Source organism: Ranitomeya variabilis, chromosome 4 (assembly GCF_051348905.1).
Source record: "Ranitomeya variabilis isolate aRanVar5 chromosome 4, aRanVar5.hap1, whole genome shotgun sequence".
NCBI classification, from domain to species: Eukaryota; Metazoa; Chordata; class Amphibia; order Anura; family Dendrobatidae; genus Ranitomeya; species Ranitomeya variabilis.
The window spans coordinates 407,427,508-407,450,946 of NC_135235.1; the positions used below are offsets into that span (position 1 = coordinate 407,427,508).

At 45.4% G+C, this 23,439-nt stretch overlaps 1 protein-coding gene across 2 annotated transcripts in view; it reads right to left on the reverse strand.

Moving 5' to 3' along the window:
- Nucleotides 1-22,737, reverse strand: part of LOC143764970 (uncharacterized) — a 38,785-nt gene extending 16,048 nt beyond the window's left edge. The window contains exons 1-5 of one of the 2 annotated variants that reach the window (XM_077251135.1): nucleotides 22,585-22,737; nucleotides 11,618-11,857; nucleotides 3,146-3,259; nucleotides 2,220-2,276; nucleotides 1,228-1,467 (exon numbers count right to left, since the gene is read on the reverse strand). In XM_077251135.1, the coding sequence (XP_077107250.1) occupies nucleotides 1,228-1,467; nucleotides 2,220-2,276; nucleotides 3,146-3,259; nucleotides 11,618-11,857; nucleotides 22,585-22,683 (750 nt within the window). In that variant the 5' untranslated portion in view covers nucleotides 22,684-22,737. Of the gene's footprint in view, nucleotides 1-1,227; nucleotides 1,468-2,219; nucleotides 2,277-3,145; nucleotides 3,260-11,617; nucleotides 11,858-16,861; nucleotides 16,936-22,584 lie in introns of those variants that run through there. The other variant, XM_077251136.1, reaches the window with a different exon arrangement.
- Nucleotides 22,738-23,439: the final 702 nt, after the last annotated feature.

Genomic DNA, 23,439 nt, shown 5'->3' on the forward strand with positions numbered 1-23,439 from the left:
GTATGATGACAGCAGTCATCAGCACCTGGCCCCAGGGAACAGCAATTACTGTAGTGCTTCTTCTGACGCCGATGCGTGTCACATGGATGACATCCATGTGTGTTCTCAGTGTGTGGGATGTTTTGCCGCTCATGCTGACGGTAAAAAACGGACATGTTTACGTGTGGGGCACACAGACACAAGGTCCATGGAAACACACTGACATGAGCACAGACCCATTCATTTGATTGGGTCTACGATGTCAGTGTCTCCGGTACGTGTGGAAACTGTCACCACATGTACCGGAGACACAGATGTGTGAAAGAACCCTAATGCTGAGCTGCCTCCACCAATCAAGCATCTGTCTCTGCACACTATTTAATGTTGCAACTACGGTACTCACAAGACCAATATCCTTTTAGGAAAGGTGAGCAAACAACCCCCATCATCCTTCAGAATATACTGTATCAATGGGTATATAAGATGGGGGTTCTAGCCATATTTACTGTGAATATCCACTGTAATGTTGTGTCCAAGGTGTTTATTGTAAATGTGTCTGCCACCTCCCTCATCTTTCAGAATACATCCATGTATACAGTAAGGCTACTTTCACACTAGCGTCGGGCCGAGGTCCCCGACGCTAGCGTTGTCTCCGCCGCACAACGGGGGCAGCGGATGCATTTTCCAGCGCATCCGCTGCCCCATTGTGAGGTGCGGGGAAGTGCGGGGAGGTGGGGGCGGAGTTCCGGCCGCGCATGCGCGGTCGGAAAAAGCGGACCGTCGGGAGCAAAAAACGTTACATGTAACGTTTTTTGCTCCCGACAATCCGCCACAGCACGGCGCAACCGTAGCACGACGGTTGCGACGTGTGTCATTGCGTCGCAAATGCGTCGCTAATGTTAGTCAATGCAGAAAAAACGCATTCTGCAAGCACTTTTGCAGGATGCGTTTTTTCGTCAAAACGACGCATTGCGACGTAATGCAGTTAACGCCAGTGTGAAAGTAGCCTAAGTGGGTGTATTCCTGAGGATGAGGGGGGTGGTTGTTACAATATACAGTACTGCAGGCACTGTACTGTAATTCACAGATCCCCCATAACAGAGAGTCATCCACAGATATTTTTGTATTTTATTAAAGGTGTCTGCACACTATTTGGCTCAAAATATTTTTTCTCTTATTTTCTTCTCTAAAATCTAGGCGCGTTCTATAAAGCAAAAAATATGGTATTAACCAAAAACAAGCACTTGCCTTGAATCTTTGGAATGTATCTTTGCATGTGCTCAGGTCATAGTTATAGGAATTGTATCCATCGTAGTATCTTGGAGGCTGTGTTGCTCTATAGTAGTAGTCAGTAGATCCCTTAAGCAGATTGTCGCAGACTCGTTCATTCCCAAACCAGTGTAAACGTTGTATATCACCAACTGCCACCACCATGCCACCAATAGACACACCAAAGTTGACCAGAATGGAAATAAAGGCAACGGTCTTCTATATGGGTAGATGAGAAAAGATCAAGTAGTCAGTATTAGAACATACAATAAGAAAGGGGCATCCAACTTAATGCATTCAGGAAAACGCTAACCCCTTAAAGGCACAGACAATTTTGGTGCTTTTAACTCCCTACCGACCAACCCCCTCCATTGTCATCAAAAATCTATACATTCATACACCTTTTTATTTCTCCTGTGACATAACTGTGTTGAGGGCTGTTTGCCAAACGAATTATTGATTAAAACCATTGGACAAATTAAAAAAAAAAAAAATGTATATTATATATAATTTGTATTCCTTTACAACATTTACTGAAAAGGATAAACAGGTCTATATATTGATAGATTAGACTTTTATGAACACTGAAACAAGTGTATTTTTTTGTAGCTGGGTAACAGGGTGACTGATGTTCCCCTTGAACACGTAATCTGCAGTCTAACAAAATATAGTCCAAATATTGGTCTCAACAAGTCCCTTGGCTGCCAAGACAACCTTTTGTCACACCATGGGTACCCAGAAACAGACGCCAGGCAGAATCATGCAGCTTAAATGCCGCCATCAGTGATTTACAGCAACATATAAATGGGTTAACAGCAGCTCATCCCGGCCACTGCCATTAGAGGCAGATGCCGGCTGTGTAACACATCTGGCACCAGCCTTGTGTGGAGCGGACTCCGCTCCTGAGCCCGCTCCATAAAGACGCTCTACATCATTGGCTAAGGCAGGGGATGTTCTAGTCACAGACTTACCCAGAATTTTTTTGGAAACTTATAAGCTACAAGATTCAGTATCCCAGATACAATGAACTGTGAAGAAATAGAAGATAGGAAAATTAGTTTTTAGGATTTTCCAAGTCGACAAGTTAGGAAATAAGAGTTCCAAGATCTATTTTTTTTTTCAGTAGGAAACACAAAACTTGGAAAGAAAATTTAATAGAGTGATACCATCTACCATCCTGGGAGACAGTAGATGTTAAATACTATAACCTGGGCATCAGAATGATATTGTGGCTGTCTCATGTTATTAGGGCACGGTGGGCATAATATGGTAGTTAATGGTGGCATAGTGAAAATGAAGTCAGTAAAAGAAGGTTTCACATTTTCTATACCAAAAGGTTGTCCCTTAAAGGGATTATGGCCCTGTCCTCGTGTCCGATGTTATAGAGGAGGACCCATAAGACCAGCTCTACTTCTGGCAGACTAGAGCAGTCTTCAGATTGACCCTGCTGCGGCAAATGGCTAAGGGTTGTCTTTGATGGGATAACCTCTTAAAAGAGTTTGGGTTGATTTAAGAATGGCCAAGAACCCCGGCAGTGGCCACTGCAGTACGCCTATCTGAATAAGAAATCAGAAAAAAAAAAGCCAAGGTGATGAAAGTTACAATTTGGCTGCTAAGAGAAGCACATCCCCTCATTGTAAAAGATTTTAGGCAAAGTTATTGTAGGAGGCCACTGTTATAGTCTAATATAACCTACTTGTACCACGAGCTCAAGTTTTTCCTGTCCATGTAAAGTTTACAAAAAGGAATAAAGAATCCTACCGCGATGATATGAAATTTTCTTTGTGAACTACAGGGACAAATTAGGGAAAGAGGATTTCAACATTCATAGTCCCAACCCCGATAGAGGTCAGGCCAGATCCAGGAAAGCCACAGGTGGACATTTAGTGATACTTACCGGAAATCCCACCCAGAAGTGGGCTCCACTGTAGAAGATCGCAAATCCTATCCGAACAACACAGAAAATAATGGCCAACATGACAGAGACCACACCCAAAGAAATATAGGCAGCCTAGATGAAAAGGAACACACAGTTACATATTTATATGTGCTAGATCAGCCTGATCATACATGGTCACTTGGTTCACTTGCGGATGGGGGCTTAGTACCAAACTGGACTGAACCATAGGCAAATCTGGTGCCGTTATTTCAGTTCAACAATTTACAGCAATCTTAAAGGGGTTTTCAAGGGCTCAGATATTGAATTTCTATCATTACGCTGGTTTATCAATATGAACTGGGTGAGGGTCTCGCCAACCCCTATGATCACCCGCAGTGGCCTGAGGTACAATGTATGGGGCCGGGAATGCACTGCTCTGCACACGATGTCTGTTGTCAGCTCCTGTTGAAGTGAACGGAAGCAGAGCAGCAACACCCGAGATCAACCACTACACAGTGAATAGTGAAATGACCGTTTACAGCTGATAGGAAGTGCCACCAATCACATGTGCAGGGGATGGACCATTAATATCCCTTTAAGAGGAGCAAGATGCAATAAAAGACACATGCCTCTTGATGACCTGGGCACGGCAAAGATCTGCAGGAGAAGCGGAAATATATGTCAGCTATTCGCTGAATTAGATTTCTATCATTTACACTGGACGCACCCATCTGTTTTATGACTTTCTGGGCTACTGACTCTTTGTTGGTTCAAATTCTCCAAGTTTCTTTTAACCCCTCAACGACCGGAGGCATTTTAGTTTTAGCATTTTTGATTTTTGCTCCCCTTCTCAGAGCCATAACTTTTTTATTTTTTGGTCAATATGGCCATGTGAGGACTTGTTTTTTGGCGGGACGAGTTGTACTTTTGAACTACACCATTGGTTTTAACTAGTGATGAGCTAGTATACTCGTTGCTTGGGTTTTCCAGAGCACGCTCGGGTGGTCTCCGAGTATTTGCGAGTGCTTTCATTGCAGCAGTTTTCATCGCCGCAGCTGAATGATTTACAGCTACTAGACAGCTTGATTACATGTGGGAATTCCCTAGCAACCAGGCAACCCCCACATGTACTCAGCCTGGCTACTAGCTGTAAATCATTCAGCTGCGGGGATGAAAACTAAATCTGAGCAGTCACAAATACTCGGAGACCACCTGAGCGTGCTCTGGAAAACCCGAGAAACGAGTATACTAGCTCATCATTAGTTTTAACATATCGTGTACTGGAAAACGGGAAAAATTTTCTTTTAAGTTGCAAAAAAGTGCAATCCCACAGTTGTTTTTACCATATTCACTAAATGCTAAACTGACCTGCCATTATGATTCTCCAGGTCATTACGAGTTCATAGACACCAAATAAGTCTAGGGTCTTTTTTTATTTAAAGTAGTGAAAAAATAAATTCAAAATTGGGTAAAAAGAAAAAAATAAAAATAAATAAGGCTACGTTCACACTTGCGTTGTGCGCCGCAGCGTCGGCGACGCAACGCACAACGCAAACAAAAACGCAGCAAAACGCTGCGTTTTGCGACGCATGCGTCCTTTTTTTGGTTGATTTTGGACGCAGCAAAAATGCAACTTGCTGCGTCCTCTGCGCCCGGACGCGTGCGCCGCAGTGACGCATGCGTCGCAAAACGCAAGTGCAACGCATGTCCATGCGCCCCCATGTTAAATATAGGGGCGCATGACGCATGCGGCGACGCTGCGGCGCCCGACGATGCGGCGCCGACCGCAAATGTGAACGTAGACTAAGTGCCATTTTCCAAGATATGTAGCGTCTCCATTTTTCATGATCTCAGGTTGGATGAGGGCTTATTTTCTGATGTTTTTATGGATACCATTTTGGTGCAGATACGATCTTTTGATTGCCCATTATTGCATTTTATTGCAATGTAGCAGGAACAAAAAAAAGTAATTCTGGCATTTTTAATTTTTTTTCTCGTTACGTTTGATTTTTTTTAATGTTTTGCTTTGAATGGGGTGAAAGGGGGGCAATTTGAACTTTTATATTTAAATTTTTTTTTTTTTTTTTTAACTTTTGGCACTCTTCAATAGTCCCCATGGGAGACTAGAAGCTGCAGTACTTTGATCGGCTCTGCTACATACAGGAGATGATCGGATCGCCTGAATGTAGCAGAAATGCTCACTTGCTATGAGAGCTGACCACCTGGCGATGCTCATAGCAATTTGGCAATGGCAACCATAGAGGTCTGCTGGAGACCTCTGGTTGTCATGCCGACCCATCAGTGACCCGTGATCATGTGACATTGTCACCGATGGGCGGGATTTCCCGCACACTTCCGAAAAGCGAGAGTTAAATGCCGCAGGTGGATTGCCATTCCACTCGCAGCTGTTAGAGGCACATGTCAGCTGTTCAAAACAGCTGACATGTGCCGGGAAAGATGTGGGCTTAGCGCCAGAGCCAACATCAAATGGAGGGATTTCTACATGGGCTTACTATTATGCCCAATGTCGGAAAGGGGTAGGTACCATGAATTTTGTATTTTTTTTTTCTTTTTTAACTCAAATAAATTTTTATTAAGAATAACATTACAATTGACATGTTACATTCTTTTTTCAGTACAAAGTTTTCCCCCCAAACGAACCCCGCAATCCCAACTTATCCCGCCCCCCCACCCCAATAAGACAGCCCAACTTGTGTAATAGCTCCACACTCAAATCTATAGGATGACTATCCCTTCAGTTAGGACCATAGGCCACGTGTTATGTTTTCACCAATTCAGGGTCTTGATTCACCCGGTCTCTATAACAAACCTATCCCATGGCAAGCCACGGAGACCACAGCTTATCGAAAATTTCAATTTTCCCTCTTTTCTGATAAAACCCCTTTTCCAGTTTCAGGCCCTGCTTCACATATTGGAGTAATTCTCTTCTTGAAGGCAGCTCGTCCTTAATCCAATTTCACGCTATTACCTTCCGGGCCATATACAGCAATCTGGCAATAGCTGTCTTCAGGTTGTTATCCACTCCAATCTCATCCACGCACCCCAACAAGCACACCATCGGATGAATTTTGTATTATTAATTACCCTATGTAAATCAATTATTTTTAATAAAAAATAAATAAAAAAATAAAATGTAAACCATTGCATTTAATGTTGTATTTATTTATTTTTTCTTCATCCACTGGGGGCTGCAATTTTCATTTGCTGGTGTTTAATTGTATGAGTACAACACTTACACACCTTAACACTGTACATATCCAACTGCATCTCCTGGATTGTGATTTCCTCCAGTTGTCACCTGGGCAGCCACCTACTTTCAAGCTTATCAGGGAGGCCATCTTTGGTGAGAACAGTAGGCTCACTAATCAACCTTAGCCATTAGAGGGAATGTGCCCTAGAAAATTAAATATATATATATTTTCACGACACATTCCGTTAATGGCCAAGGTTGATTAGTGAACCTACTGTTCTCATCAAAGATGGCCTCACTGATAAAAGTGAAGATCGTATCTACTTGTAGAAGCTACTTGAGCAGTCTGAAGAGAAAATTGTAGTTACTTACCGATAACGGTATTTCTCTGAGCCCATGACGGCACCACGGAGAGAGGGGTTCCGCCCACCAAGGACAGGAAAACTACAGATAAAAAGGTGGTACACCTCTCTCACATCAGCTGTTTACAGAGCATGATGGGAGCTTAAGTTAAAACAGAATCTAGATCAACGTTACTTGAAGACTTTAGCCGAGATACCGCGCGACTATTTACTTAAGTGTTTAGCATAGGTACATTCTATCAATGTGCGCACTCTTATGTGAAGGGAGGGAATGTACAGGTGCCGTCATGGGCTCAGAGAAATACCGTTATCGGTAAGTAACTACAATTTTCTCTGTCCCCCATGACGCACCACGGAGAGAATTGCAGAGACTGTACATTTAGGGAGGGACCACAGCTTCCAGAACCCTTTTCCCAAAGGCAAGATCTGAGGAAGAGATAAGGTCCAATCTATAGTGCTTATAGAATGTTGAGGGTGAAGACCAGGTAGCAGCTCTACATATCTGATCAATTGAAGCACCGGCCCTCTCTGCCCAGGTCGCTATGGCTCTCGTTGAGTGTGCTCTGATTTCTCCTGGAATTGGTACCCCACTTGATGAGTACGATAGGCTGATGGCATATCTGATCCATCTTGCTATGGTGCTTTTTGAGGCTTTCTCCTCCTTTCGGGGACCCTGGAAACAGATAAAAGGAGATCCATCCTCCCTACACTCCCTAGTGGCTTTCATGTAGTGTATCAAGCATCTCCTAACGTCCAATGTGTGTAAGGATTCTTCCTGCTCGTTTTTGGGGTTAGGGTAAAAGGAAGGAAGTGATATCTCCCGAGCTCTATGGAATCGGGAAGCAACTTTTGGGAGGTAGGCTGGATCAGTTTTGAGGACGATCCTGTCGTCCAGGATTTGAGTGAAAGGAGGGTTGACAGATAAAGCTTGCATGTCACTAACCCTAAGTGCTGAGGTGAGTGAGACCAATAGTGAAGTTTTAAGAGATAAGGTTTTCAATGGGATATCTGCTAAGGGTTCGAAGGGAGGTTTAGTCAGGGCCGTAAGGACTAGATTTAGATCCCACTGAGGGATACTGAGCGAGGTCAGAGGTCTTGACCTCTCTGCTGCTCTGACAAACCTAGAAACCCAACGGTTCCCTGCCAAGTCGTAGCTGAACGGCACCCCCAAAGCTGCTATATGTACTTTTAGGGTGCTCATGGCCAGACCCCTTTCTAACCCCTTTTGTAGGAACTCCAGAATGGCATTCAGGGGAATTTCTTCACTTATTGTGGCGCCTGAGGATGAAAGGAATTTTTTCCAGATTTTCCCATATTGTTTAGTTGTTACAGGTTTTCTACTTTGTAGTAGGGTAGATAATAGCCCTGATGAAAACCCTATGTGCTCTAATAGCCCCCTTTCAAATTCCAGGCTGTCAAGGGTAAATTTGCAGCCTGAGGGTGTTGTACTGGTCCCTGAATGAGGAGATCCGGAATATCTGGAAGTACCCAGGGGATGGAGACGGACATCCTCCTCATCCAAGCAAACCATGGTCTTTTTGTCCAAAATGGATCTATCAGTATTACACGAGCTCTGTCTTCCCGAATTTTCCTCAGGACTGCTGGAATTAGGACTAGTGGGGGAAAAGCATAAGCTAGTTGGTGGTCCCAGGGGGATCAGGAATGCGTTCAATGCTACTGGGTTCCCCAGAGGAGTTATGGAGCAAAATGTGTCTACCTTTTTGTTCAGATAGTTTGCAAAGAGGTCTATATGAGGTATTCCCCATCTTTCCGAGATCTGGTTGAATATGGCCTGATTTAGTTCCCATTCCCCTTGTTTCAGGCGGGACCGACTCCGGAAGTCCGCTCTGTGATTGTCCACTCCTTTTATGTGGAGGCCTGTCAATATTTTTTTCTGCCATCTGGAAGATTGATTTTGCCACCTCCATTAGGGGACAGGAACGGGTACCCCCCTGATGATTCAGATATACTACCACCACTCTGTTGTCTGACATGACAGAATGCATAAATCCCCTTCACTCCCAGCATGTCAAAGAGGGCGAACTTGACTGCGAGAAGTTCCTTCATGTTGGAAAATACACTCTTTAAGCTGTCTGACCAGACCCCGAGCTATGAGATCGTCCAGGTGGGCCCCCCACCCGCTGGGACTTGCATCTGTGGTCACTATTTTTGAGACTGGGGTTACCCCGGGGGATTCCACATGACAGATTGTCCCATGACGTCCACCAATCTAGGGAGAGTATTGTGTTTGGTGACAAACTTGAACAGATTTTCTAAATTTCCTCCTAGAGAAACTTCTGACAAAATTTGCCATTGAAGATCCCTCGAATGGAGTTCAGCCCATTGAACTGCAGGGATGCAAGCCGTCATAGACCCCAGGAGGGACATTGCTTGACGCAGGGGAGATCCCTCATTCTGGAGACTAAGCTGATCATTTTTTGAACTTTCTCGCAAGGAAGGCGGCAATCTTGCCTGACAGAATCCAATGTGACGCCCAGATATTCCTGGACTTGGCATGGTATTAACTTGGACTTTGCCAAGTTCACCAGCCAGCCCAGGTTCTCTAGAGACTGCTTAGTCTCTTTTAGCTGTCTCTCGCAATGTTGTTGGGAGTTGCCGATTACCAGGAGATCATCGAGATATGGCACTATTAAGGTGTCCTGCTCCCTTAGGTGAGCCATCACTTCCGCCATCAGCTTGGTAAAAACGCGAGGCGCTATGGCTAGCCCGAATGGAAGGGCTGCAAATTGGAAATGTCTTAACACCCCCAAGATGTGGACCGCAATTCTGAGGAATTTTTGATGGTCTTTGTGAATAGGGACGTGGTAATATGCGTCCTTAAAGTCTAGAACTGCCATAAAACAAAGTGGGAACAACATTTTTATTGATGTTTTTACTGTTTCCATCTTGAAGGTCTGTACATTTAGGTACTTGTTTAGGCTTTTCAGATTTATAATAGTCCTGTAGGACCCATCTGTTTTTTTCCTCAGGAAGAGGGGGGGGGAATAGAATCCTTCCCCTCTTTCTTGGGGGGGAACTTGCAGAAAAACAGCTTTGTCTGCTAGCGTCATTATTTCCTGCTCTAGCGCGAGTTGTTCCTCTGTCGATGATCTGAAAGACGTCATGTAGGAGGGATGAGGAATTTTGTGGAAACGCAGTTTCAGTCCTGATTTGAATGGCAGGGCGTACTTTTTTGATGCTTTGGCTATAGCGACATCTAGCTTGGGAGCTTTATCCCAGAAAGAGCAGGATTGGTCATCAAAGGGGTATTTCTTTTTTGGTGTGAGTAGAGCTTTCCTTATGGAATTTTTCCACTCTTTTTTAATCAGAGCCTGGATTTTTCCGTTAAGCGGAAAGGCCCTTCTTCTCTTTTGCTCAAGACCCCCAAACAGGATGTCCTGTACTGACCTTTTTGGATGAGGCTCGGTTAACCCCATAGTGTTTCTGACTGCTTTAATAAGGCTATCAGTTTCTTCTATGGGAAAGCAGCTACGACCACTGGTGGAAGATGAAGAAGATGAGGTGGAAGAAGAACTAGAAGTATCCGAGTCCCCTTCTTCGCTAGCTGAGTCATTGGATTCTGGTGTAGGGGATCTGTGCCTGATCTTTCTCCATTTTTTCCCCCCCTGTAGGGTTTTAAAAGGTATCTTCCACCTGGTTTTTTATCACGGTTCTGAGGTCTGTGGCGAACCCGGGAAGCCCTTCGTATACTGTCTGCTGGATGCACGAGCTACATAGTCTCTTCTCCCAGGTGTGGAGGAGATCCTCCCTTCAGAGGGCACATACTTTCTGCTTGGATTTACAAGAACTTTTCTTCCCCTAGGAAAAAGAGACAAATATAGGCCCCTATTAATTCCTAACATTCACGAAGATCACTCACCACCTGAAGGACCCATAAGTACCGGCTGGGGATCTGGCATAGGTTTATCCTTTATACTGGACGCTGCGCTGGACTCCTTGCTGTGCATTGATCCCGAGCGTCGTTTACCGGTTGTATCCTGGTGTCCTTTGAGGCCTCCGTTTTTGCTGCTGCTGTTGCGACATCGGCTGCGATGTGGATCTGGATAGGGGTGATCCCTCCAGGTCGCTCATGGTGGCAGGGGAATGCTGGTTGAGCTCCATAGGAAGCGTTTTGACTTGGGCTGCTTCCTCTATATAGTGGCCACTTTGTTCCCGGCATCTGCGCTGTGTAAAACGCCGGCGCATGCGCGGTGTCTGGTTTTCCCAGGCGTGCATTGCGCCAGATCGCGCCCGAATTTACACGCATGCGCAGTGCCGCCGAGAATAGATTTCCAGCGGGACCGCCTACAAGATGGCGCCGCGCGTGAGCGCTGGTTCCCGGAACCCCCGAGTGCTCCAGCCATGCAGGCTAACGCTGGGAGGCCGCACTAGCGTTGCCTCCTGCTCCACAGAGGGACCCCCCTGGGATGCTGCTGCTGCATTTCTTTCTTACCCAGAGAGGCGGCCGCGCTCCTCCTTGCCGCCTCTCCCCGCATACCCTAGAGGCCCCTGACCCCAGCAGTGGCACCTCGGGACACCACACCAGCCGAGACAGGGGTACCCCCGCTGTCTGAGTTGGACTGATTGGGCCCGGAATTCCTGCGACGAGGTATGGTCTTCTGTTGGTCTCCCATCAAGGACAGGAAACCAAACTGATGCGGGAGAGAGGTACCGCCTTTTTATCTGTAGGTTTCCTGTCCTTGGTGGGTGGATCCCCTCTCTCCGTGGTGCCGTCACGGGGGACAGAGAAATTTACAAGATTTATTGTCTCCATTTTAATCCTGTATAGCAAATGCTATTAGAATAATACAGTGGACTATAGTACAGTTTATTACAAGCCATAAACCAAGAACCATGTAGGTAACAATTTGGAGAAAACCGACTATAACAGTAGTATAACAAAAACAGACTCTTTACCCCAAACCCTAGGGGTGCTGCAGAAGCAGGTGTACTGGAGGGATTGGAGCTGGAGGGATTGGTCTTTTCTCCACTAATCCTCATATTCCGGAAGAAACGGAAGGCATCCAGCAAGCAGTCCAAGGAAGATCGTTGGTTAATATTAATGTGCACCACAGTTCCCTCTGCGGTCTCACAGGAGACTTTTCCATTTTCAGTCTTTACGGTGTTGATATTCATGGTGTCAGACTTATGGGGAGACTGCAAAATAAAATATATATATTTCAGGTAACCTTTTAGAAAAACTGAGTGCGCACATGATGAATAACACCAATTACATCTCTAGTGTGACTTGTATCCTGCACTCCTCACTAAGCGCCTCTGTAGGCTCCAACACTACCTTTCAGTTCTCTCTGAGCTGGTATGTGGCAAATAACTACCTTCCCCACCCAAAGACTGATAGACAGCGGTAATGTGATCCCTCAATGTTCTGGAAGGCCAACTTGGGCCACGTTCAGTATTTTATCTCAGAATTTGATTGTTCCACTCCTCGTTTTGGCTTACAGAGGAAAAGTATAATAGAAACACGTCACCACTTCTGTATTTATCACCCACTCCTGGTTTTGGCTACAAATATGGAGGTAAAAAAAACAAAAAACGTCCAGACACGCATTGTGTGCACATGGCCTTAAGGCACATTCAGATGTCCTTGTAAATTGGTCCGCAATGTACGAACTGGCCGCAGCTCATCCAACCCGAGCATCACTTCTCTCTATGAGGCTGTGACGCTTGAGTCCCTGCACTGCCATACACCCCCTCCTACCAGCCTGGGACTTGCAGCATCAGCTGACTTCTGCCGCAGTCCCCTCAGTAAGCTACATTTGGACTATAAGATGCACCCCCATTTTCTCCAAAAATGTTGGTGAAAAAAGGTTGTCTTATATTCCGAAAAATAAGGTACTTATCTCCCAGCTCTACGTCTATACTCTGAGCCCTCTGTCCCCATGCATAAACAAGGTCATGTAACTACTACATCCTTCAGAATGGCATCTAAGAGAAAAACGACTGCGCAGCGCAGCTCAGAGTCTCTGCTAGATGGCAGGCTGTATATTAGCATCATGCAACCATGCATATTGCCATCTAGATGTTGCAGAGCTATATGCATCACAGGAAAAATGCATTACTATCTTCTCCTCCGACAGGTGAGGAATATGGTTATTATTTTAATTCTGTTACAGGAGACATTGGCTTCAGTAGATTGGGTGTTGATGCAAGTATAAAAGGTTTTTGGTAAATGTAGATTAATTAAAGAGAGTGTCATTATTTCAAATAAATGACTTTATTCAGGGTTGTGAGTTTTTTTTTCTAATATAACTATGGTATTCATAATGGGGGAGTCTTATAGACGCCTCTCCATTACTAACTCCTGGGCTTGATGTCACCTGACATACCATAGTGACATCAACCCCCCAACTATCACCCCAACAGGTCAAGTGAGAAGAGAGTCTAAGTGCCAAAATTGGCGCATCTTATGGGTGTGCCTTTTCTGGGGTGGCTGAGAGCTGATGTTTTTTAGTCTGAGAGGGGGCCAAAACCTATGCCCCCTTCCTAGGCTATTAACCCCTTTCTGACATCTGACGTACTATCCCGTCGAGGTGGGGTGGGCCCGTATGACCACCGACGGGATAGTACGTCATACGCGATCGGCCGCGCTCACGGGGGGAGCGCGGCCGAGTGTCAGCTGCATATCGCAGCTGACATCCGGCACTATGTGCCAGGAGCGGTCACGGACCGCCCCCGGCACATTAACCCCCGGCACACCGCGATCAAACATGATCGCGGTGTACCGGCGGTATAGGGAAGCATCGCGCAGGGAGGGGGCTCCCTGCGGGCTTCCCCGAGACCCCCGCAGCAACGCGATGTGATCGCATTGCTCCGAGGGTCTCCTACCTCCCTCCTCACCGCAGGTCCCGGATCCAAGATGGCCGCGGCATCCGGGTCCTGCAGGGAGGGAGGTGGCTTACCGAGTGCCTGCTCAGAGCAGGCGCTGGTAAGCCTGCAGCCCTGCACAGCAGATCGCCGATCTGACAGAGTGCTGTGCACACTGTCAGATCACCGATCTGTAATGTCCCCCCCCGGGACAAAGTAAAAAAGTTAAAAAACATTTTTTCCACATGTGTAAAAAAAATAAATAAAAAATAAATTCCTAAATAAAGAAAAAAAAAAATATTATTCCCATAAATACATTTAATTATCTAAATAAAAAAAACCAATAAAAGTACACATATTTAGTATCGCCGCGTCCGTAACGACCCAACCTATAAAACTGTCCCACTAGTTAACCCCTTCAGTAAACACCGTGAGAAGAAAAAAAAAAAAACGAGGCAAAAAACAACGCTTTATTACCATACCGCCGAACAAAAAGTGGAATAACACGCGATCAAAAAGACAGATATAAATAACCATGGTACCGCTGAAAACGTCATCTTGTCCCGCAAAAAACGAGCCGCCATACAGCATCATCAGCAAAAAAATAAAAAAGTTATAGTCCTGAGAATAAAGCGATACCAAAATAATTATTTTTTCTATAAAATAGCTTTTATCCTATAAAAGTGCCAAAACATAAAAAAATGATATAAATGAGGTATCGCTGTAATCGTACTGACCCGAAGAATAAAACTGCTTTATCAATTTTACCAAACGCGGAATGGTATAAACGCCTCCCCCCAAAAGAAATTCATGAATAGCTGGTTTTTGATCATTCTGCCTCACAAAAATCGGAATAAAAAGCGATCAAAAAATGTCATGTGCCCGAAAATGTTGCCAATAAAAACGTCAACTCGTCCCGCAAAAAAACAAGACCTCACATGACTCTGTGGACTCAAATATGGAAAAATTATAGCTTTCAAAATGTGGTAACGCAAAAAATATTTTTTGCAATAAAAAGCGTCTTTCAGTGTGTGATGGCTGCCAATCTTAAAAATCCGCTAAATAACCCGCTATAAAAGTAAATCAAACCCCCCTTCATCACCCCTTAGTTAGGGAAAAATAAAAAAAATGTATTTATTTCCATTTTCCCATTAGGGTTAGGGTTAGGGCTAGGGTTAGGGTTAGGGCTAGGGTTAGGGTTAGGATTACATTTACGGTTGGGAATAGGGTTGGGATTAGGGTTAGGGGTGTGTCAGGGTTAGGGGTGTGGTTAGGGTTACCATTTGGATTAGGGTAAGGGGTGTGTTTGGATTAGGGTTTCAGTTATAATTGGGGGGTTTCCACTGTTCAGGCACATCAGGGGCTCTCCAAACGGGACATGGCATCCGATCTCAATTCCAGACAATTCTGCGTTGAAACAGTAAAACAGTGCTCCTTCCCTTCAGAGCTCTCCCGTGTACCCAAACAGGGGTTTACCCCAACATATGGGGTATCGGCGTACTCAGGACAAATTGGACAACATCTTTTGGGGTCCAATTTCTCCTGTTACCCTTGGGAAAATACGAAACTGGGGGCTAAAAAAAAGTTTTGTGGGAAAAAAAAGATTTTTTATTTTCACGGCTCTGCGTTGTAAACTGTAGTGAAACACTTGGGGGTTCAAAGTTCTCACAACACATCTAGATAAGTTCCGTGGGGGGTCTAGTTTCCAATATGGGGTCACTTGTGGGGGGTTTCTACTGTTTAGGTACATCAGGGGCTCTGCAAATGCAACGTGACGCCTGCAGAACAATCCATTTAAGTCTGCATTCCAAATGGCGCTCCTTCCCTTCCGAGCTCTGTCATGCGCCCAAACAGTGCTTCCCCCCCACATATGGGGTATCAGCGTACTCAGGACAAATTGGACAACAACTTTTGGGGTCCAATTTATTATGTTACCCTTGTAAAAATACAAAGCTGGGGGCTAAAAAATCATTTCTGTGAAAAAAAAAGAGGAATTTTTATTTTCACAGCTCTGCGTTATAAACTGTAGTGAAACACTTGGGGGTTCAAAGCTCTCAAAACACATCTAGATAAGTTCCTTAGGGGGTCTACTTTCCAAAATGGTGTCACTTGTGGGGGGTTTTAATGTTTCGGCACATCGGGGGCTCTCCAAACGCAACATGGCGTCCCATCTCAATTCCAGTCAATTTTGCATTGAAAAGTCAACTGGCGCTCCTTCCCTTCCGAGCTCTGCCATGCGCCCAAACAGTGGTTTACCCCCACATATGGGGTATCAGCGTACTCAGGACAAATTGTACAACAACTTTTGGGGTCCATTTTCTCCTGTTACCCTTGGTAAAATAAAACAAATTGGAGCTGAAATAAATTTTGTGTAAATAAAAATGAACATTTAACTTTTTTTCAAACATTCCAAAAATTCCTGTGAAACACCTGAAGGGTTAATAAATTTCTTGAATGTGGTTTTGAGCACCTTGAGGGGTGCAGTTTTTAGAATGGTGTCACACTTGGGTATTTTCTGTCATATAGACCCCTCAAAATGACTTCAAATGAGATGTGGTCCCTGAAAAAAAATGGTGTTGTAAAAATGAGAAATTGCTGGTCAATTTTTAACCCTTATAACTCAATAACAAAAAAAAAAAAAATTGGTTCCAAAATTGTGCTGATGTAAAGTAGACATGTGGGAAATGTTACTTATTAAGTATTTTGCGTGACATATGTCTGTGATTTAAGGGCATAAAAATTCAAAGTTGGAAAATTGCGAAATTTTCAAAATTTTTGCCAAATATCCGTATTTTTAACAAATAAATGCAAGTTATATCGAAGAAATTTTACCACTATCATAAAGTACAATATGTCACGAGAAAACAATGTCAGAATCGCCAAGATCCGTTGAAGCGTTCTAGAGTTATAACCTCATAAAGGGACAGTGGTCAGAATTGTAAAAATTGGCCTGGTCATTAACGTGCAAACCACCCTTGGTGGTGAAGGGGTTAATATCAGCCTGCTGTTTCTGGCCAGGAAATAGTAAAAACTGCACTGATTAGATTGTAATCTCCCAACATTGGAGTTATTGAAAATTAAAATGAATGATACTATATGCCTGGAGAGAGGTACTTGCATTAACAGGAACTCAAAAACATTTAGAAATATATGGGAATGGTGTCTGGTCACCCCCGGAGTGGCATCTGCGGACCTACTCACAATAACTGTACTAGACCATTTGGCTATTTCGGCTTTTTAAATATGGTATGTTGAGGACATATAGATACCAATTATTTTCTGTCAGTAAACATTTTGTTAGTAAACATACAACCAATACTAGTTTTGGTACAATACCTGTATTTAATAATGTGTCTTTGGGAAAATCTTCAAGATTGATAACTGTTTGGCAATGACGACCTTGGCAGGTATAGAACTATATAAAATTTAAGGGTTAAACTTATTGTGTTTGTACTATAATGTATGTAACTGTTTATAAAATCAATCAATAAAAATGATCTGATTAAAAATTATATATATATATTTTTAGAGATACGTTGTTTTAATCGCTTTCTACCACTGGACGTACTATTCCATTCATGGGAATTAGGGCCCGGGTTACATGGACGGAATAGTACGTCCAATGGTAGAAAGGGGTTAAAATTGCAATAACAAGCGATCAAAAACGTATCTGCACCAAAAAGGTATCATTAAAAACGTCAGCTCGGCGTGCAAAAAATAAGCCCTCACCTAACCCCAGATCACGAAAAATGGAGACACTACGGGTATCGGAAAATTGCGCAATTTTTTTTTTTTTTAAGCAAAGTTTGGAATTTGTTTTTACCACTTAGATAAAAAAATAACAAACATGTTAGGTGTCTATGAACTCGTAATGACCTGGAGAATCAAAATGGCAGGTCAGTTTTAGCATTTAGTGAACCTAGCGAAAAAGCCAACCAAAAAACAACTGTGGGATTGCACTTTTTTAGCAATTTCACTGCACTTGGAATTTTTTTCCCGTTTTCTAGTACATGACATGGTAAAACCAATGATGTGCCTCAAAAGTACAACTCGTCCTGCAAAAAACAAGCCCTTACATGGCCATATTGATTGAGAAATAAAAAAGATATGGCTCTGGGAAGGAGGGGAGCGAAAAAAGTTGGGTTCATGAAGGGGTTAACATTGGCCATGGAGCAATCTGATTTCTCGGACTGCACTCCTCAGCATTCCTTGCAGATGAGCATGAGCGCTTAGAGAGATGAGCTTTCTGTGCATGTGGAGACATGTCTGAACGTGCCACAGACACAGAAGTTCAGTCTGATGTTTTACAGACTACTTGTTCCCCTATTTGGAAATGTGCGATACATGAAATGTGAATAGCATAATGGCTTGTGAAATCTATGAAAAAACACGAGATGCATAGCACAAGATTTGGCCAAAAATTGTGAGCCCATCCACCAAACGTCAAGGTAATTTCACAAGCCATTATGCTATTCACATTTCATGTATCGCACATTTCCTTGCTTTAGCACAGTAAAATTGAGTGCAGCCATTATCTATTTGCTATGTTCCCCTATTTGAACAAAAAAAAAAAAAAATACTATTTTTTTTTTCTTAGCGATGGTCAACATGAGCAAATAACATTGTATTTTTTTTTTTCTTATAGTTCAGGTCATTACTGACCTGACCTTTACCAATTATGGGCAGATTTACATTTTTTTTAAAATTTTTACAGGCAAAGGGACGATCCACTAAAACACCTCCCATCCCAGCGCTGTCCCATTGACGTCAGCAAACCTCCCGAGGCTTGCGTGACATCATTATGCTACGCGAGCCCTGCAGCCAATCAGCAGCCGGTATTGGGCTGCTATATCCACTTCCTATAGACTAACCAGGAAGGTGTGAGCACTGCAGCCCATCGGCGGCCACTGACTGTTTGGCTGCAGGGCTTATATGGTGTAACATCACGCAAGTCTCAGGAGAACCGGAGCAGATACTGCAGGAATGGCACTGGTATGGGAGGTGAGTAGAAGGCGATTTCATTTTACAAGGTAGAATATAGTAATTAAGAAAAATGTTATCTGAGTAGTGGACAACCCCTTTTAAGCAAAAAATTCTATTTTAATGCTAATTGTTAGGCACCGAATCATTTTTGGATCAGGCTTTCTCTGTGGTGCCACAGGGGTAAAACTGCAATGTGCTTGTAAAAAGAATCAACTTTTCAGTTTCCCTGATAATAAAAATTCTCAGTGCTTTTAAGAACATAAGTATTTTTCATTATTGCTGGTTGCCTAGGTTACCGGCCACCAATACAATCCATCAGCTGTGGCTGATCCCCTAGGCAAGAAGTCCGGCGCTTACAAGATCTTTGCTGTAGAGCTTGTAAGAGCTGCTCTGTAGCTGACTGGATCTGGCAAGCTTCAGTGCTACTCCACTACTCCGACGCGGCAGATGCATAGTTCACAGTTTGGGCAAAGATCGAGCTAGAGAAAACCATTAATCAGGAGCACACTGCCCCCCTGGCAAGCAGGAAGCCGTGAGGCTGGGGGCGGTGTGCTCCTAAAACAAACAAGAAAAACCCCTTGAATGGAATCAGCCATAGCCCTCTCCTTACTAAGACCACCAAAACGCTACAGACACTAGTGAAAACAGGATTTAAGGGGTTACAGAGTTCTCCGATCATGACGGTTCCAGCAGGAACCAGACATTAAGGCTGGCTCCCAGCTCCTACACCAGGCATTAGGGCTGGCTCCCAGCTCCTACACCAGGCATTAGGGCTGGCTCCCAGCTCCTACACCAGGCATTAAGGCTGGCTCCCAGCTCCTACACCAGGCATTAGGGCTGGCTCCCAGCTCCTACACCAGGCATTAGGGCTGGCTCCCAGCTCCTACACCAGACATTAAGGCTGGCTCCCAGCTCCTACACCAGGCATTAGGGCTGGCTCCCAGCTCCTACACCAGGCATTAGGGCTGGCTCCCAGCTCCTACACCAGGCATTAGGGCTGGCTCCCAGCTCCTACACCAGGCATTAGGGCTGGCTCCCAGCTCCTACACCAGGCATTAGGGCTGGCTCCCAGCTCCTACACCAGGCATTAGGGCTGGCTCCCAGCTCCTACACCAGGCATTAGGGCTGGCTCCCAGCTCCTACACCAGGCATTAGGGCTGGCTCCCAGCTCCTACACCAGGCATTAGGGCTGGCTCCCAGCTCCTACACCAGGCATTAGGGCTGGCTCCCAGCTCCTACACCAGGCATTAGGGCTGGCTCCCAGCTCCTACACCAGGCATTAGGGCTGGCTCCCAGCTCCTACACCAGGCATTAGGGCTGGCTCCCAGCTCCTACACCAGGCATTAGGGCTGGCTCCCAGCTCCTACACCAGGCATTAGGGCTGGCTCCCAGCTCCTACACCAGGCATTAGGGCTGGCTCCCAGCTCCTACACCAGGCATTAGGGCTGGCTCCCAGCTCCTACACCAGGCATTAAGGCTGGCTCCCAGCTCCTACACCAGGCATTAAGGCTGGCTCCCAGCTCCTACACCAGGCATTAAGGCTGGCTCCCAGCTCCTACACCAGACATTAAGGCTGGCTCCCAGCTCCTACACCAGACATTAAGGCTGGCTCCCAGCTCCTACACCAGACATTAAGGCTGGCTCCCAGCTCCTACACCAGACATTAAGGCTGGCTCCCAGCTCCTACACCAGACATTAAGGCTGGCTCCCAGCTCCTACACCAGACATTAAGGCTGGCTCCCAGCTCCTACACCAGACATTAAGGCTGGCTCCCAGCTCCTACACCAGACATGTACCACTGTTTAAGATTGGAGCTGGTGCAGATCGCTGCAGTTTAACACACTGGATGCCAAGCTGAACAAGGAGCATGACATGCAAGTAGTCAGACAGAGGTGTCCTTCACCATCGCTTCAGCACAATTGTGGGTGTGTGCGTATTTGGCATCACAACATCTAAGTTCAAATTCTTATTATTATGGTGCAGAAGCATTTACAGGGGTATTCCAGTTTCAGGAAATGTTTCACCTATCCACTTAATAGGTGATAACTTTTTTTTGGTAAGGAGCTGACCATGGAGATCTGCACCAGTCGCCCTAATGGGACATTTGTTTTTTCCCAACCACATGTTTGGTTCTACCCTTACGATCTGTAGCTTCATTTTATGGGTGCAGCTGCCGCTCCCTTTGAAAAATTAATGGTTGTTCAACAATGAAAAACCTTTTTTATTGGCATCTGGGCCGCTCCCTCCGGCTTTATCAATATATTCATCAAGGAAGTAGGGAAATTAAAAGGGAACTGTGTAATCAATGACTTATTGTTTTACTCCGGTTACAGCACACGCACAGAGCAATAATGCAGACTCTGACACCATCTTTTATATTGCAGTGTATATTGAGCCTGGGCAAAGGTCATTGTGACGGGAGGGGGAGTGGAGTCCGCACCCCAGTGACATCACTGCTGGATCCTGTCTAATGAACATTACCTTCCTGTAATGCTGCCTCGGGTGATAATCAGACTCGTGAACATTTCCTGAAAGGACAGCAATGAGAATAAGGGCACCTCCGCTCACTTGTGTTTTTGTAAAGTATAGATAGATATTTGTGAGATTAATTAGTGCCTTACATACTTGTATTAACCCAATAAATGATCTATTCTTGACAACCAGCCAAGGTAAAGCACACAGCTGGGGGCTTATATTATCAGGTTGGAAAGGTCTATGGTCATTGGGTCCTTCCCAGCCGGCCGCCGCCCCACATCAGATGCACCAATTCTGGCCCTTTGCCCGCCTCTTCCCGACGCCTGGTATCTGCACAGAAGACCGAGCGTTCTCACAAGAGAAGTTGAGCTGCTACTGCTGCTCGGAAACTCGCACCACAGGAGATTTTATGCAGCGTAAAAAGGAAACAGACTGGGCATGGATTCCTAATAATCCCATCCACTGTGCAATGTAGCGTTATGGACGCTGCGATCGTCCACCAGTAATACTGACTGCGGGTGCGCTGCCTAATACAGCTTTGGTAAGCAGTGTCACATTTGTAAGATTACACTCCCTCGCCCCGGCTATGTTGGCTGCATTGCCCATGGCGCTCACATGACAACGATCAGTGGCCAGGGATGGGCTGCAGACCCCATTTTTGTAAGATTACACCCCCCACATTAACCTCCCTCACCCCGGCCATGTTGGCTGCATTGCCCGTGGCGCTCACATGACAACGATCAGTGGCCAGGGATGGGCTGCAGACCCCATTTTTGTAAGATTACACCCCCCACATTACACTCCCTCGCCCCGGCCATGTTGGCTGCATTGCCCATGGCGCTCACATGACAACGATCAGTGGCCAGGGATGGGCTGCAGACCCCATTTTTGTAAGATTACACCCCCCACATTACACTCCCTCGCCCCGGCCATGTTGGCTGCATTGCCCGTGGCGCTCACATGACAACGATCAGTGGCCAGGGATGGGCTGCAGACCCCATTTCTGTAAGATTACAACCACCCACATTACACTCCCTCGCCCCGGCCATGTTGACTGCATTGCCCGTGGCGCTCACATGACAACGATCAGTGGCCAGGGATGGGCTGCAGACCCCATTTTTGTAAGATTACACCCCCCACATTACACTCCCTCGCCCCGGCCATGTTGGCTGCATTGCCCATGGCGCTCACATGACAACGATCAGTGGCCAGGGATGGGCTGCAGACCCCATTTCTGTAAGATTACAACCACCCACATTACACTCCCTCGCCCCGGCCATGTTGACTGCATTGCCCGTGGCGCTCACATGACAACGATCAGTGGCCAGGGATGGGCTGCAGACCCCATTTAGAGAGAACATCTATTCTGACAAGTATTGATGAGCTGCAGCCTGTCAGTGACCATGACTGGCTGCAGCGTTAACGTAACAGAATGTGACAAGCACCAGGAGACAGAGCCATGCAGAGGACTAGCTGCTGTTCTGATTTCACCCTAATAATAGACAACCCCTTTAACTCCACTCGCAGCCATGGAGCTGAACACCTGCCCTCCCTCCAGCCCACACTGTACAGATGGGCCCCCCGCTATGGCGCCTCAGTACCTGCCAACTCGCCCTCTCTTCTTCTTCACAAAACTGCGCAACGACTAAACATCCTGTGCAGCGGTCTATATAGTCCTGGGTCACATGACTCAGTGACATATTGGGGCGGAGTTATCAGGGAATTTCCCGGGACATTTTTTTTTTTATCAGAAATCGTCTCTGAGAATGTATTCTTAGCGACCCCTAGCGGATATGTCTTGTATTACGCCTTGAGACAGAAATGGAGTGACACGACGCTCGATGATTGGCTCCTGCCCCACGTGACAGCAGAAAGCGGAAGTTACCGGAGAGAGGCTGCTGAATGGGTTGAGCCTAGAGTGTATGGGCTCCTTCCAGGTCCTGACTGCAGCCCATACACTCTAGCCGGCTCACTGCTGAAGATGCTAGACTGTACGGGCTCCTTCTAGGTATATATTTTTGAAGATAGCAGATTTTATGGGCTGCTGCCTGGCCCTGGCTGCAGCCCATACATAACACAAGAATGTATGTGCTCCTTTAAGGTATAAATTATTAAAGCCAGCAGAATATATGGGCTCCTGCCAGGTCCTGACTGCAGCCCATACAGTCTAGCCAGCTCACTGGTGAAGACACTAGACTGTATGGGCTCCTTCCAGGTATATATTATTGTAGATACAGACTGTACGGGCTCCTGTCAGGTATATATTATTGTAGATACAGACTGTATGGGCTCCTGTCAGGCATATATTATTGTAGATACAGACTGTACGGGCTCCTGTCAGATATATATTATTGTAGATATAGACTGTACGGGCTCCTGTCAGGTATATATTATTGTAGATATAGACTGTACGGGCTCCTGTCAGGTATATAATATTGTAGATATAGACTGTACGG